The sequence below is a fragment of the Schistocerca cancellata genome, chromosome 5 (assembly GCF_023864275.1).
Source record: "Schistocerca cancellata isolate TAMUIC-IGC-003103 chromosome 5, iqSchCanc2.1, whole genome shotgun sequence".
Classification (NCBI taxonomy): Eukaryota; Metazoa; Arthropoda; class Insecta; order Orthoptera; family Acrididae; genus Schistocerca; species Schistocerca cancellata.
Window position 1 is genome coordinate 173567946 of NC_064630.1, and position 18362 is coordinate 173586307.

The following is an 18362-nucleotide window of genomic DNA, read 5'->3' on the forward strand; positions in this document are numbered from 1 at the left end:
AATGGAATCCGCATGCTCAATATGGAGGAGTATAACTGTTGAGTAGTTATCCCCCTGGTGGTGCATGTTAGCATATTGCAGTTGCTGCACGTGTTGCACTAGCTATTTACCAGACGGCAATCACTTGTGATATTAAACAGCTTCTGCAGGCTTGCACATACAGTGCTCCAAACCAGACTGCATCATCACATCAGTTTTCCCACTGACCAGTTCCAGAGCACCCTTGGGACAGCATGAATATCGACTTTGTGAATCCTTTTTAAGAAAGCATGTGGTTCTTGGTGGTAGATGCATATTCAGAGTTTCTGTTTGTTGCTCAACTGTCCTCCATGACGTTGGCAGCAGCTATTCATGCATTTTTGGGCATTTTTGCTATTGAGGGCCCTCCCTGAACCTCATTTTCAATAGCTGTGATGGTTCCTTTGAAAGGCCACAGCAGACTTCCTTCCTCATTCTTCCCTAATCTGATGGGACTACTGACCTCACTGTTTGGTCCCCTCCTCCAATAATGGCTGGCAGTTCATATCATGGGATTTTCCAGGTTTTTTACGTATGCAGTGGTATCCAGCATCTGACTACCACCCCATTTACCCAGCTTCTATCTCAGGGTTGGAACAATTCATGGGAACATTTAAAACCCAAATGAAGAAATCCATGCCTGCCTCATGCCATGACAACACAGTGTCTAGTTTTCTGACCATGTGCCAAGTGACACCAGTAAATGAGTACAGCCTTGCGAAACATTTAAGTGGAACTGTTGCACCCCAAGCCACATGCTCCGGGCCATCACAGCCTGCCACATTTGCCTTGGGCATTGCTGTTTAGGCCCAGACTTTTGGCCGGCAGCAGCGGCGGCTGCCAGGTGTAGGCCACAAAGATTGGTGTCTGTCTGTGGTGGGTGTTGGTCGGGAGCAGCTTACTCACCGCTCCAATCAGTTGTGTCAACCATCTGTTGGACCCTAGACACTGCTATCTCCCTGCCATCTCCAAAGCTGCATACAAAGAAGCAATGGTGGTGTTGTTCTGGTGAGAAGCACCAAACTGCAGCAGGTGCTTACCCACTGCTGCACCCACTGCACCCTCCGCCCCCATCCTACCTTCAACTGCAGAATAGGGTGTCAGTGGGGATAGCTCCCAAGACTACCAATGGGGAGTCTGTAGACTCTGAGCCAGTGACCTTCTTCCCCCACTTGCCAGTGGATTACTCCCCATCCCGCCAATGTCAGCAGACCAAATGTTAGCCCATCCTCCACAATCTTTTACCCCTCTGGTGGTGCCAGCTGTATCAGTTTTGTCTCCTCTGATGATTCAGCTGTGTCAGTTTTGTCTCCTTTGGTGACTGACCTGGTGCTGGAGAATCTTGCACCATCTTCGGTTTTCTCATGGAGGTTGCAGTAGAAATCACACCATTTTTGGCCATATGTGGCCTTTTGGGGGGGGGGGATTTAGTATCCCCACCAGCAGACACTGAATGGATGCAGAAGAGCTGGCATACATATCGTAGTGGAATAGAACAGTCTGCTGTCATGGATGGTGCGCACAAAGTGATGTATGGGCTGAGGTACTGACCCAGGTGTTAACTTGCCATCAGCAATACACCTGATGGGACAATAACACCTGTGCAGATACAAAATCTATAACTCTGCCCTCCCCCCCTCCCTCCCCCCTCCTCCATCACCAGCACAGTCTCGTGATGCTCCATCCAGTAGCTCTATCCTCTCCTCACCACATCCCTGCATGCTCCCTAGACATCACTAGCTTCTTCCCCCATCTCTACACTGCTATCCCCCACCCCCTCTTCACTCTCTGCCACTTCCTTATTCTCACTACCCACCCCAAGTAGACAGCTGCTCACATCAAACACTGTTGCTGACATATTTCTGGCATTCTGTTTAATTGTTTCTGCCTGTAACTCAAAGCTTACACTACGTGGTGAGTAGCAGTCTATCCTACCTATATTGTTGTTATTCCACCCTGGACTTACCAATGTTTTAACCTTTAAAAAATTTAAATATATAGTAAGAAAATTGCTGACAAAATGTAAATACTTTAATGGTAAAGGAGATCACCCACCGAATAGCAGACACATTGAGTCATCGACAGGCACACAGAAAAAGAGTGAAAACTGTGCTGGCTTTTGGAGTAAGTGCCTTAATGAGCTGGAGTAAACACACACACACACACACACACACACACACACACACACTTTGTGAGGGTGTGTGTGGAGTTGTGTGTGTGTGTGTGTGTGTGTGTGTGTGTGTGTGTGTGTGTGTGTGTGTGTGTGTACACCTTCACAGGATTCGTATCTTATGTACGAAAAACTTGAAGGTATTTGTGAACAAAATATTGATGAATTACCTGAAAGAAGTAGGAGTCATATTTCAAACAACTTACAGCATGCTCCAAAAGAAAACGGTGAATGTGAGCATTATAACAGAACCATTGTTGAGAAAGCACAATGTCTGTTCTTCAAAGCTAATTTATCTACAAAATTTTGGTGAGAAATGGCCTCTACAGCTGTAAATCTCATCAGCAAATCACCTATGAAGTCGCTGCACAAAATCAAGCCTGAAAAATCGTAGCCAGGAAACATGCCAGACACACCAATTGTAAACTTGCAGAGAACTGTGAACAAAATAAAGCTTCCTCTTTATCTGAACTACTCATCAGATAATAGCAAAAGCAAAAGGTGTCATTTTCAAACAGAAAATGTTGGTAGGGATAACTTCTGATCATTAACAGGAACAGAATCAATTACTCATTCCATTCACTAATAAAAAGGAGGACAAAGTAAAAGAAACAGGATTGCAGTAAGTCGAATCAGGAGCTGACATTACTGAAAAAAGTAGTAATTTACAAGACACAACCATGAGTGAAAGTAGCACACAAGAATGCATTCCCAAATAAGATGCTGAGCCACTAATCAAACTCAGCTACTGAGGACACCTTACAGGTTGAACCTGAGAAATGGATGAGGATGCTTATTATCATTCTAAGGGGTTAGCTGATTCCGATCCATTAACACTGGAACAAGCATAACAAATGGGAGATTCTGATAAATGGCTGCAGACAATACATAAATTAAGACTGCACACAGAAAACTGAAACAGCGGTCTCTCTCCAGACAAACAACAGATCAGTACCAAATGGATTTTGACTAGGAGACCACACATCAGTGGGATGTTTGTAATTTTTTATATTTATGGTATATGAAGTTCAGAACACCAATTTCAATCACTCAAAGCAGTTAGTTGCAACTCTCAAAAAGTCTCAAGGAAATCAATTTCGAAGTTTTCAGAACATCATTAATTGGCTAAAGCAGGGAGAACTTTTTAATGGGTCACTTGGCTATGTGATAGAATGTTTGTCTGTCATGTGGACAGCCTGGGTTTGATTTCTGGCTGATGTATATTTTTGAACAAAGGTGCAAATCCTATGTGTTTTATGTGATGCACAAAATACATAAAGATGATTAAAGAAATCAGTAGTACTCAATCAGTAGCACACAAGACGTAATCGCTGGTATGGGCATCGTTTCGGTCGTTATTCCTTTTCCGTTCGCTATGAATACCTATGTCATTTAAATACACACACACATGAAAAAAGTTTTGCATCACCTCTGTTCCGAGAGTTCCAGAACCTGTACATAAAATTGGAATAGAGATCAACATAAACATCATTTCTGCCCTTTTTATTTCTCATAAAAACCACACATTGCATGTTGTGCCACCATAAAGCAAGACCTTCAGAGGTGGTGGTCCAAATTGCTGTACACACCTGTACTTCTAATACCCAGTAGCATGTTCTCTTGCACTGATGCATGCCTGTATTTGTCATGACATACTATTCACAAGTTCATCAAGGTACTGTTGGTCCAGATTGTCCCACTCCTCAACGGCGATTTGGCGTAGATCCCTCAGAATGGTTGGTGGGTCGCGTCGTCCACAAACAGCACTTTTCAATCTATCCAAGGCATGTTCGATAGGGTTCATGTCTGGGGAACATGCTGGCTACTCTAGTCGAGTGATGTCGTTATCCTGAAGGAAGTCATTCACAAGATGTGCGCGATGGGGGCGCAAACTGTCGTCCACGAAGATGATTGCCTCACCAATATGCTGCCAATATGGTTGTACTATCGGTCGGAGGATGGCATTCATGTATCATACAGCCATTATGGTGCCTTCCATGACCACCAGCATGTCAGCGCCACATAATGCCCCCGAAAACAGCACGGAACCTCCACCTTGCTGCACTCGCTGGACAGTGTGTCTAAAGCATTCGGCCTGACCGGGTTGCCTCCAAACACGTCTCCGACGATTGTCTGGTTGAAGGCGTATGCGACACTCATTGGTGAAGAGAACGTGATGCCAATCCTGAGCGGTCCATTCGGCATGTTTCTGAGCCCCCCTGTGGTGACGCAGTTGCAAAGATGGACCTCGCCATGGACGTCGGGAGTGAAGTTGCAGATCATGCAGCCTATTGCACACAGTATGAGTCGTAACACGACATTCTGCGGCTGCACAAAAAGAATTATTCAACACGGTGGTGTTGCTGTCAGGGTTCCTCCAAGCCATAATCCGTAGGTAGCGGTCACCCACTGCATTAGTAGCCATTGGGCAACCTGAGCGAGGCATGTCATCAACAGTTCCTGTCTCACTCTGTATCTCCTCCATGTCCAAATAACATCGCTTTGGTTCACTCTGAGACGCCTGGACACTTCCCTTGTTGAGAGCCCTACCTGGCACAAAGTACCAATGTGGATGTGATCCAACCGCAGTATTAACCGTCTAGGCATGGTTGAACTAGAAACAACATGAGCCGTGTACCTCCTTCCTGGTGGAATTACTAGAGCTGATTGTCTGTCAGACCCCCTTCATCTAACAGACACTGCTCGTGCAAGGTTGCTTACATCATTGGGCAGGTTTAGTGACATCTCTGAACAGTCAGAGGGACTGCATCTGTGATACAATATCCACAGTCAATGTCTATCCTCAGAGTTCTGGGAACCAGAGTGATGCAAAACTTTTTTTGATGTGTGTAATTCATGAAATATATGCTAATTAATCCATATCTAATTGCCATTCTTATGAAAAATACTCATCATCTTTTCTCTACTTACATATTGCACACTAAATTACAGTTTTTATTGCAAATATAAATTCATAATTGTTGATCTTTTACAAAAGACTGTTTAAAAACATTAGAAATTATTATTTTTTCATTTTTATGTATTTCATGCTTCAAAGAATGTGCACAGCACACATATCTTTGTTTAAAATTTGCAATGCTCAGGAATCAAACCCTGGAGACCCACATGGAAAAACTGTCTTACTTTTACTGAATTAAAGACACTCAGAAAACTTCAAATTTAATTTTCTTGAGAATTTTTGAGTTTTTAGCTTTAAGTACAATAAGTATAAGTAATTACAAAAATCCAATTCCCATATGGTCTCCTTGTAACAAAGAAAGATTTACTAGAGCTCTTTATATGCTGTAAAAGGTGCTTTCTTGTGAGTCTGTACACAAAAGAAAGGTTCGATTAAGTACAACTGACTCAGATATAAGCTGATACTTGCTGCAAAGTATGATTCAGATTTAGTTACTGCATTTCTTTGAGTTGACTTAGACAGGGAAATTTATGTAAAAATTACAGAAATTGGTTAGTTACCAAAACAGTTAAAGACACAGGGATATATACACTAAAAAGAGCCACTTTATTGTTCAAAACAAGGAAGCCATTGGTGAAACATTAAATTGGACATTACGATTTTTAGCAATAATTTACAACTGGAGACTACTTAAGACAGTGAGAAAGGGGGGTGGAAGAGGAGGAGGAGGAGGAGGAGGAGGAGGAGAGGAGGGGAAGGGAGGGGAGGGGAGAGGGAGAGGGAGGGAGAGTGGGGGAGGGAGGGGGGGAGAGGGAGAGGGAGAGAGAGAGAGAGAGAGAGAGAGCTGAAAGAAAAATTCAAACTCAAGGACCTAGGAGAACTATCTAACTTTTTTAAAAATTTGCACGACAAGAGATATGAAACAAGGTCTTGTATGGATTAAGCAAATTCATTAGGTGAATCAAATTTTTGGATAAGGTAAAATATGAACTACTGCAGTCCACTCTCAACACTCCTAGATAAACACTAAGTCTTCACCAATAAGTCCTAAAATAGAGGAAGACAAAGAATAAAGTATAGAGGAAGAAAAAATAGGAATATAATTTGCTGAGAAGCTGGTGGCGATCTCTTGTAGGCACAGTTAGCAATTCATCAAAAATCATGATGATAATCAGATTTTGGATAAGTAAAATACAAATGACTGCAATCCAGTTTCAACAACCCCTGAATAAAAATTAAGTCCCCAGATATGAAATGAGCCCTCAAACACAGCACAAATAAGTAATAAAGATCACTTACTGAGAAGCCACTGGTAGTCTCATTAGTTACAGTTAACAATGCAACCAGACCAGACCTTGCATATGCCATTTATCTGAAAACATTCTTTAGCAATAATCCTGGTATGTCTCAGTGGTCAGCAGTGAAGAGTGTTCTAGGTTATTTCAATGCAACTGATGACATGAAACTGCAGTTCTGTAAAGAAGAAGGCCACCACACTGTTTGATATTGTGATGCACAATGTGTGAGAGAAACTGAAAATAAAAAATCCACAACAGGGTTTCTGTTTAAACCACATAGAGCAGTGATTTCCTGGAAAATGAAATGGTGTGTATGACACTGACTACTGCCTGCCAAGAAGCATTGTGGCTGCAAGGATTAACAAGAGATATTTCTCGTTTTTTGAAGAATACGTTCTTAAATGCTTTTGTTATGACAATGGAGTGTTTCTGACACAACATGTACAATGATATCAAGCACCATTTTGTTTGAAAGAATACTGACTGACATGAATTAATACTACAACATATTTATGCCTGCAGCAATGACTACAAAGGCCCAGTGAAGTTATGGCATATGGCATTATCAACTGATTGACGACTTTAGACCACAAGCTCCAGGCAGCACTAATTCTGGTAGTGGTGTTGGAAGATAACTTTATGCCTGACTGTATTCTTACCACAAGCGATATACATATATTGGGGTGTATGCTCTGCTGTGTATACTGTTCCATGTTTTGTAAGTTCATTTCATACGTTTTTGCTGTATAACGCTTTAGTAAATTGATATTTACATAAACTGAAACCACCTTGAGCCACAGTTTGTATCAATCAGTGGTGTAATCTGAAAATTTTGGTACAGCATGCAACATGAAACTTCCCAGTTGCATGTATATGTGACAGTGTTCACTCACCATGGTTGGCAGTGGACGCTACTCTGTGGTTCTTCTTGCAAAATCCCTCAGTAATGTTGCCAAAAAATGAGTTTTGAACTTTTATCTGGACCAAAAGTTCTCTCCTGGAGATATGATGGAGATAACTGACAAATGAGTTTGTCCTTGCATATTCCTAATGAAGGCCTTTTTTTTAAGGGCAGAAAACTATCACTCTGCTGATGATGTAGGTGGTATGGTTAACATCAGTTTAGAGAGTTTAGAGAGTTCTGGAAGTCCAGCGTGAAGTTCATTTTGATACACAAAACTTTGTATTTCCTTCAAAGACCTGGCTTCAAGATGTTGTGATGTCATAGCATTAAATTCAGACATTTACCTAACAATATCAAAAAGCTTCCCACATACTGCCTTTAATTTTTTTAACGCCTCCTCCGGAAACATCTGGAAAGCTTGAGAACCTCTTTGAGCTAAGGATTTCAATAAAATTTAAGTCAGGCAGAGAATCAAATCAGATGTTCAGCTGCATTCTCCTGTAGTCATCCTATACAGGTGTTTCTGTACAGTTTTCATTTCTTCTATTCCTTGGAGTATCACATATGCTTTCAGCCTTGCACCATATTTTCTAGAAGCCATTGTATCTCTTAGTTCACAGCATTTTTTTCAAGTCTTTCATTTCCTTGCTGCAAAATATAATGCTTAAGGAGTTTAAATGCACAGTGTTAAATGCAATGTCTACCAGTGAAATTATTCAAATAGACACAAGAGGAAGTTAAATCGTAGCAGCATGAGAAATCCATATGCTTCATTAATATCAGCTGTGTCCCAATTTAGAGGATTTTGAAAATGTACTCATACAAATCTTGAAGTTCAACTCTATGATCTGATACAGTTTGTACCAAGTGAATTGTATAACTACATCCTGTTGGTGCCAGTTTTGGAAATCTCTTCTTCACTGTTGTATCTAATAAGTTTGTTCTTTTTGAGCAGTCAACAGAAAATGTAATAAAACCACTAAAATTAGCAAAAAGCACTCTATCTGCACTCACACTTGATACTGCCTGTGATAAAACCAAATTCAACTTGTGGGCGTAACAATGCACAAATGTGGCATGTGCAATTACTTCTCTAACTTGTGTTCACACATTGTTTCAATGTATCGCAATGATGGCTACTCAACATACGTCGGCATGACCAACTTATTTTTGCACTGAAATTCTTCAAGATGGTCTGCTGTAACCATTTCTTGGCCTCTGTTGTTCAATCACCATTAACATCACTACACCCTGCAAATCTTTCATAAATCTGTCCCTCCATACAGTTGGTAACTGCAAAAGATTTGTGATATCTAGTAAAATAGCAACAATTGCCACTTCTTTCATATGAGTTTTTATTTTGGAGAGCATAACACTTGTAAGCACTTAATAAAATCATTTAGAATGAGAGGGGATAATACAGTGAACAGCAAGGCTGCCTATAAGTGAATTCTCAAATTGTCATCAAACTCAGCCAAAAAATGAATAATGAATTAATTTCACATAACTTTCTTCATTGTTGGACTTGCAGCTATCCCTGCGCCCTGGAAATGATCATTCTTATTGCCTAAAAAGCAGGTGGCTGCTTTCAATCTCTTAAGTATTCCCCGGTTCTGTTTCACTGCTTCATTGTGCTTTAAAATGCTTGTACATTTCTGTTCATATAATTGCAAATCAATCTTACTTTTAGTAAATGTGCCCAGGGCTATACATGCATGGCTATGAGATTCTGATTTTTCAAGCCTTGAAATTGCAGTGTGCAGATTATTAAGGCCAGAGTAACCACAATTGGCACTGTTCCCAGGAGATTTGTCCATTCTGAGCAAAAAACATGGACAACAGAAGAGTTTACACAATGGTTCACTGCTGCATAACAAGATTGTTTTGTAGTAAGTATTAGGATTAAATGTTTGTATGAAGTTTCCTGATTTGTTCTCTGTCTTTAAATTGCTGAGACAGGGAAAAGGGCAACAATTTTTAATAAGTTCTAACTTTTCACTGAATGGCCTTTCACTGAATGGCCATCATTAGAAAGATTTATCAAAAACACTTACTATAACATCACAATCACTCATTTTGTGAAACTGGTAGCTAAAATATTATTCAGACACATTAAACACAGTGCATTCATCCCTCCTAAACTCACCAATGCATGCTGAATTCAGGATAACGGAAGAGAAAACATGCTGAATGTAATCTTCCTATTGCATGAATCTACCCACATTTCAAACAAGTTTGATGTGACACTTAATAAACAGCCAAACAGGAGTCAAAGACTAAAAATTTGCCTTGCTTAATAAGGTTCAAGAACTATCACAAGGAAGCACCCATGCAGCACACCACATCTTGTGCAGCACAGAAACTAGCTGTCAGTTCAAGAAAAGAAAATACAGACTGTGAAATAGATATTATATTATGATTTAATTACTATGAATGGACTTATAATAAACATTTGTGGTTTAATGACTCATACACACTCCTGGAAATGGAAAAAAGAACACATTGAAACCGGTGTGTCAGACCCACCATACTTGCTCCGGACATTGCGAAAGGGCTGTACAAGCAATGATCACATGCATGGCACAGCGGACACACCAGGAACGGATGCACGCCAAGACCGTAGGATCCTACGCAGTGCCGTAGGGGACCGCACCGCCACTTCCCAGCAAATTAGGGACACTGTTGCTCCTGGGGTATCGGCGAGGACCATTCGCAACCGTCTCCATGAAGCTGGGCTACGGTCACGCACACCGTTAGGCCGTCTTCCGCTCACGCCTCAACATCGTGCAGCCCGCCTCCAGTGGTGTCGCGACAGGCGTGAATGGAGGGACGAATGGAGACGTGTCATCTTCAGCGATGAGAGTCGCTTCTGCCTTGGTGCCAATGATGGTCGTATGCGTGTTTGGCGCCGTGCAGGTGAGCGCCACAATCAGGACTGCATACGACCGAGGCACACAGGGCCAATACCCGGCATCATGGTGTGGGGAGCGATCTCCTACACTGGCCGTACACCACTGGTGATCGTCGAGGGGACACTGAATAGTGCACGGTACATCCAAACCGTCATCGAACCCATCGTTCTACCATTCCTAGACCGGCAAGGGAACTTGCTGTTCCAACAGGACAATGCACGTCCGCATGTATCCCGTGCCACCCAACGTGCTCTAGAAGGTGTAAGTCAACTACCCTGGCCAGCAAGATCTCCAGATCTGTCCCCCATTGAGCATGTTTGGGACTGGATGAAGCGTCGTCTCACGCGGTCTGCACGTCCAGCACGAACGCTGGTCCAACTGAGGCGCCAGGTGGAAATGGCATGGCAAGCCGTTCCACAGGACTACATCCAGCATCTCTACGATCGTCTCCATGGGAGAATAGCAGCCTGCATTGCTGCGAAAGGTGGATATACACTGTACTAGTGCCGACAGTGTGCATGCTCTGTTGCCTGTGTCTATGTGCCTGTGGTTCTGTCAGTGTGATCATGTGATGTATCTGACCCCAGGAATGTGTCAATAAAGTTTCCCCTTCCTGGGACAATGAATTCATGGTGTTCTTATTTCAATTTCCAGGAGTGTATTATGTCAGGGCATAAATTTTCTGTGTTTTTGTATTGCATTTTGATATTTTGGTTGCTATAGGTTTATTTATTGACTGTTATTTTTTATTTGTAGTTCACTGTTGCTATTTGAGTTCACATGTTTGTATTTTGTCACCTGGAGATAGGGGAGTGACAAGTGGAGAAACTGGAACTTTTCTGACATATTCTTCTATTTAAGTTCAACTGAGGGGTGATAGCAGTGGAGGCAGCCAAAAACATTTGCATCATGTGTGGGGAAAATGCCACTGGACGGAGCACAACAGAAAATGGTTTCCTCGTTTTAAGGAGGATTGTTTTGACATTAGTGACTCTCCACATTCAGGAAGACTTTCGGGGTTTGATGACGATTGTTTACACATATTAATTCACAATGGTCCATGACAGTGAATGCAACAACTGGCAAATGTGATGAACTGTCACCATACCACAGACGTGCAGCATTTATATGTAGCAGGGGAGGTTCAAGAATCAGTTGTATGGGTACCACATGCTCTAAGCTAAATCCAAAAATAAGCAGGTTGCCATATGTGCATCTCTGCTTTCTCATCACCAATTGTCTCATGCATGAACAACACTGACCATTCCTGTCCTGTATCATAACTGGCGACGAGACATGGTGTCTTTATGTTAACATAAGGAAAAGAGCGTAATGGTTGAGCCCAAACAAAATAGCAACTCCTAACAAAGACCTGTGCACATCCTTGACAGATAATATTAAGCATCTGGTGGAACAGCGATACCATGTACTATGAATTGATTTCCTGAAGGTACTAGAGATGTGAAAATATCACAAGATTCTCATAACAGTACAGAAAAAAATAATGTTAGTATGTCACAAAATTCACATAAAAGCACAGTAACAAATAATGTTAATATATTGCATCAGAATATCAGGGGATTAAAAAACAAAGTAGATGAGCTTCTTGTTTGTATAGAAGATTTAGAAACTGAGGGTGGAGTAGATGTACTATGCCTGTCTTCATATAGTCGCAGGTATGGAAATGGTAAATGTAGGTGGATATAAGCTTTCAGCAGTAGAGACACTATGGAGAGAGGAGGAGTTGCCATATATGTTAAAATCAGTCATACTCTGAAAAATGTGGAAATAAAAAAATTTGCATAGAGCAACACATAAAAGCATGTGCAAGTGAGCTTAAACTAAATAAAAGCACTTTTATAATTGTAGCCATGTATAGGTCCCCATTGGGAAATTTTCAACTATTTTTGAAAAACTTGGATTCGTTGTTGTGCTACCTGTTCGACAAAGGAAATCAAAATATTGTTTGTGGGGATTTCAATGTAGATTTTCTGAAAGAGTCAGATAGAAAGCTTGACCTTGAAGTATTACTTGGTTCTTTCAATTTGATATCAGTTATTAATTTTCCTACTCGGGTGGTACAGGAAAGCAGCACACTAAAGTAGCACACTGATAGATACCGTTCTCACAGACCAAGATAAATTTAATCATATAAAAACTTTTCCTGTTAAGAACAGTCTGTCTGATCATGATGCACAGTTAATTACAGTATATGATATAGTTGTATACAGTAATGCAAAACAGTACTCCATTAACAATTTAACACTTCAAAATTTTAGGGAAAGCTTGCAACAGTTAGATTGGGATGAGGTGTACAGGGAACATGATGCTAATTTAAAATTTAACCTATTTCATGATACCTTTGTGAGTATATTAGAAAACAGTTTCCCTAAGAAAACAATGAAATATAATTGTAAGAAACCATGTAAAAATACATGGCTTACTAAAGGGATAAAAATATCTTGTAAACAGAAAAGGGAAATGTATCTTATAGCTAGGAGGAGTAGTGATCCCAAAACAATGAAGCATTATAAAAACTACTGCACTGTATTAAAAAAAGTTATTAAAAAGTCCAGAAGTATGTGCGTTATGTCTGAGATTCGCACATCTGATAATAAAATTAAAACAATTTGGAATATTGTGAAAAGGGAAACAGGGCAACTGAGAGCACAGGTAGACTGTATTTCTATCAAACACAATGAAAAGTTTGTTGACAAGAAGTCAGAAGTAGAAAACATTTTTAATAATCATTTTTAAATCTTGTAGAGAAAATAGGTTCCAGCTATTCATTAGAAAATGCAAGACAGTATATGGAAGAAGCAGTACCTACGCAATTTGATAAAATTGAAATTCAACCCATCTCTCCTACTGAAATTAGGAAAATAATAAATTATCTCAAAAGTAAAACCTCACATGGAATTGATGGCATTTCCAACAGAGTACTAAAAGCTTGTTCCCAACAAATAAGTAGGATTCTCAGCCACATACGTAGTAGCTCACTGAAACAGGGAATTTTTCCAGATAGACTGAAATATGCAATTATTAAACCATTGCATAAAAAAGGGGATAGATCTGAAGCTAACAACTACCGCCCAGTCTCACTTCTGACAGCTTTATCCAAAATTCTTGAAAAAGTAATGTATTCAAGAGTAGCATCACATATTTGTAAGTAATAACAAAATGTCAATTTGGTTTTCAGAAAGGCTTTTCAACAGAAAATGCTATATATGCTTTCACTGATCAAATATTAAATGCAATGAATAACCAAACATCACCCAATGGGATATTTTGTGATCTCTCAAAGGCTTTTGATTGTGTGAATCATCAAATTCTTCTAGATAAGCTAAAGTATTGTGGTACGAGTGGGACAGTGCACAAGTGGTTTAATTCGTACTTAACTGGAAGAATGCAGAAGGTTGAAATTAACAGTACAGATAGTCTACAAAAACCAACAGAGTCCTCTATCTGGGGAGGTATCAAGAATAGTGTCCCACAGGGTTCAGTCTTGGGTCCCTTATTGTTCTTGATATACACTCCTGGAAATGGAAAAAAGAACACATTGACACCGGTGTGTCAGACCCACCATACTTGCTCCGGACACTGCGAGAGGGCTGTACAAGCAATGATCACACGCACGGCACAGCGGACACACCAGGAACCGCGGTGTTGGCCGTCGAATGGTGCTAGCTGCGCAGCATTTGTGCACCGCCGCCGTCAGTGTCAGCCAGTTTGCCGTGGCATACGGAGCTCCATCGCAGTCTTTAACACTGGTAGCATGCCGCGACAGCGTGGACGTGAACCGTATGTGCAGTTGACGGACTTTGAGCGAGGGCGTATAGTGGGCATGCGGGAGGCCGGGTGGACGTACCGCCGAATTGCTCAACACGTGGGGCGTGAGGTCTCCACAGTACATCGATGTTGTCGCCAGTGGTCGGCGGAAGGTGCACGTGCCCGTCGACCTGGGACCGGACCGCAGCGACACACGGATGCACACCAAGACCGTAGGATCCTACGCAGTGCCGTAGGGGACCGCACCGCCACTTCCCAGCAAATTAAGGACACTGTTGCTCCTGGGGTATCGGCGAGGACCATTCGCAACCGTCTCCATGAAGCTGGGCTACGGTCACGCACACCGTTAGGCCGTCTTCCGCTCACGCCCCAACATCGTGCAGCCCGCCTCCAGTGGTGTCGCGACAGGCGTGAATGGAGGGACGAATGGAGACGTGTCATCTTCAGCGATGAGAGTCGCTTCTGCCTTGGTGCCAATGATGGTCGTATGCGTGTTTGGCGCCGTGCAGGTGAGCGCCACAATCAGGACTGCATACGACCGAGGCACACAGGGCCAATACCCGGCATCATGGTGTGGGGAGCGATCTCCTACACTGGCCGTACACCACTGGTGATCGTCGAGGGGACACTGAATAGTGCACGGTACATCCAAACCGTCATCGAACCCATCGTTCTACCATTCCTAGACCGGCAAGGGAACTTGCTGTTCCAACAGGACAATGCACGTCCGCATGTATCCCGTGCCACCCAACGTGCTCTAGAAGGTGTAAGTCAACTAACCTGGCCAGCAAGATCTCCGGATCTGTCCCCCATTGAGCATGTTTGGGACTGGATGAAGCGTCGTCTCACGCGGTCTGCACGTCCAGCACGAACGCTGGTCCAACTGAGGCGCCAGGTGGAAATGGCATGGCAAGCCGTTCCACAGGACTACATCCAGCATCTCTACGATCGTCTCCATGGGAGAATAGCAGCCTGCATTGCTGCGAAAGGTGGATATACACTGTACTAGTGCCGACATTGTGCATGCTCTGTTGCCTGTGTCTATGTGCCTGTGGTTCTGTCAGTGTGATCATGTGATGTATCTGACCCCAGGAATGTGTCAATAAAGTTTCCCCTTCCTGGGACAATGTATTCACGGTGTTCTTATTTCAATTTCCAGGAGTGTATATTGACAACTTGCCACTTTATATTCATGAAGATGCAAAGTTAGTTCTTTTTGCTGATGATACAAGTATAGTAATCACACCCAAGAAGCAAGAATCAGATGAGGAAATCGCAAGTAATGTCCTTCAGAAAATTATTAAATGGTTCTCTGCAAATGGACTCTGACTAAATTTTGAGAAAACACAGTTTATACAATTCTGTACAGTAAATGGCATAACACCATTGATAAATATAGACTATGAACAGAAGTCTGTTGCTAAGGTAGAACACTCAAAATTTCTGGGTGCGTGCATTGATGAGAAATTGAATTGGAAGAAACGTATCAATGATCTGCTGAAACGGTTAGGTTCAGTTACTTATGCTGTTAGGGTTATTGCAAATTTTGGTGACAAACATATCAGTAAATTAGCCTACTATGCCTATTTTCATTCACTGCTTTCATATGGCATAATATTATGGAGCAATTCATCATTAAGAGAGAAAGTATTCATTGCACAAAAGCATGTAATCAGAATAATAGCTGGAGCCCACCCAAGATCACCTTGCAGACATTTATTTAAGGAAGCCGACATTTATTTAAGTAACTCAGGATATTCACAGTACCTTCGCAATACATATATTCACGTATGAAATTTGTCATTAATAACCCTTCCCAATTCAAAAATAACAGCAAAGTGCATAACTACAACACTAGAAGAAAAGATTATATTCACTACTCTGGATTAAATCTCACTTTGGCACAGAAAGGGGTGAATTATGCTGCCACAAAAATCTTTGGTCATTTGCCAAATCGTATTAAGAGTTTGACAGATAGTCAAACAACATTTAAAAGCCAATAAAAAGAATTTCTGAATGACAACTCCTTCTAATCAATGGATGAATTCTTAAATAGGAAGTAGTAACTGTAAAAGAAATTAATTAATTAATTAGATATTTTGTGTAAAGAAAACACATTAAAGTGACACATTCCACATCATTAAGAAATGTCGTATTCATGATCTATGAAGCAAGGATTGATGTATGTAAATATGAAGTGTAACCATCACTGCTGGCATTTATTGTCAACAATTGAGACATCTTGCAGATCAGTCCAAGAACAACAACCAGGAAGACTGCATGAAGTGATACTAGTCCACAATAACACCAGCCAACATTCTGCAAGACTGACAAAAAACATTTCAGAGTAGTTGGGTAGGGAAGTCATTCCACACCCACCTTATTCATCTGATATTGCGCCTTCAGATTTCCACCTTTTCCACTCTCTATCGATCATCCTTCAAGGAATTTTCTTTCTGGATGAAAATGCACTCTGAACATGGCCTGATGAGTTATTTGCCTCAAAATCAAGTGATTTCTACAGTCACAGAATTGAAAAATTACCCCAGCATTGATAGACTGTTGTAAATAGTGAAGGAGAATAAATTATTGATGACTAAAGTCTCTGTTACAAGCATCTTTTGTGTTTATTAAACTTATGAAAAAATACTATGAGCTTATGCAGCAACTTAATACTTAAAAGAGCATACAATGCATTCAGTGTGAATGAAAACAGACTATAGCAATAATTAACCAGGCTTGCCCACAAACAACTTGAACGTCAGTTAAAACAATATCAAATTGTCCACTGTGAAATACAATCTCCCCATGCAGAACGTCAATGATTTTAACAGTGTCACCATTCATATTACAGTCTATTTCGATGTCCACTACTGTCTTGTAAATGGCAGGATGCCATCTGCACACACGGCGTACAGTACAGCTTGGAGGTTATGGTACATATTGATTCCCCTAAATGAAAGCAAGAGTCCAAAATGTCAAAATCTACATGAGGGCTCTGGCTATGCCTCACTTTATTGTATATTACGTGAAACAATACAAGTATCCACATGTGATGTAATAAATGTAAGAATTTGAGTTGAAATACTAATGCAGTCTATGCCACAGCATACTAGGGGGTCCAAGAGGACTCCCTTGATACTACATATTGATCTTGCCAAAAGCTGAGAAGTGTATGCATGTAAGTTGGTATATCTTTGCAGTATATTATCCTTGGAACTACGTGACCTTAGCTGGGTTATATGACTATGTCTCCTGCTGAAAACACAGTTGCAGTTGCAATGCCAGCACTCATAACATATGGAAGGTGGGTGGCAGCAGGCAGTTAGAAACAAGCACTGATTATGAAGTATGAGTCTAAATGAAATCTTATTACCTACCCATTCAATCTAGTAAATACAATTTGCATAAAAAGCTGATATGTATTTGAGCTTCACATATGAATTTTCCAGTTATTTAAGTGCAATATTTTACTACTGGTTAACTTACCATTTATTGACAAACAAAGCAAACTGCAAAATCTCTTCACTGCACCCATGATGCGGGAACCCATAGTGGTTCTGTTTCCACTTTACTGGCAACTCTAACTAACTGCTCAAATGCCACTGAAAGATCTGCATTCACAATTACTTCATCAAATAAATGACTGTAAAGAAATTCAATTCGTTCACTGCTGTGGAGTATTTCATGAAATTCTTCATCCTGTGATACAAGGGGAAGGAAGAGCGAATTATTATTCAATATTTGATAACACTGTAATTTATATTTACTCTAGGAAGTTATATTATGTAGTATTTGTCTAACACATGCATCTAATTTTTGAAGCTGAACTTAATCCAATAACAGTTGCCCAGCAAATGATAGCAAATATTATGACTTACGGTGAATCCCCTGGAATTTGTCTCATCAAATGTTGAACGTGCATATGCAGCATTTCTTGTTTCCTTCAAAATATCAAAAGTTGGTGGTTTAATGTAGATTATATAAGGTTTCAACTGAGGTGTTCTTAACATCTTCAATGCCTACAGAAAATTTTTAATGTAGATTTGAATGAAGATACATCATAAGACAAAGTAAATGTTTATCTGACATGACTATGATAATGAAAGAAACTTACTTGATAATGGGGATTTAGTATGCAAACATATCCAGCATTAACCAATGACTTCACACTTTCAGCTGATGTCCCGTATAAATTTCCTTTGTATTCTCCAAATTCAATAAATTTGCTTGCTTCTATGTCTTCCTCCATTTTTTCCCGAGTTACAAAGAAATAGTCTTTTCCATTCACTTCTCCATGTTTTGGAGGACGGGATGTATCTACAAAAAAATTTATGGGAATACCATACAG

General features: G+C 40.8%; 1 protein-coding gene across 13 annotated transcripts in view; it reads right to left on the minus strand.

Moving 5' to 3' along the window:
• The window catches only part of LOC126189034 (MAGUK p55 subfamily member 7), a 265575-nt gene that overhangs the window by 57965 nt on the left and 189248 nt on the right, over positions 1-18362 (minus strand). For all 13 annotated transcript variants that reach the window (XM_049930877.1, XM_049930869.1, XM_049930876.1 and 10 more), the window contains 3 exons: positions 18129-18331; positions 17893-18033; positions 17501-17713 (listed from right to left, as the gene is read on the minus strand). In XM_049930877.1, the coding sequence (XP_049786834.1) occupies positions 17537-17713; positions 17893-18033; positions 18129-18331 (521 nt within the window). In that variant the 3' untranslated portion in view covers positions 17501-17536. The remainder of the gene's footprint in view (positions 1-17500; positions 17714-17892; positions 18034-18128; positions 18332-18362) is intronic.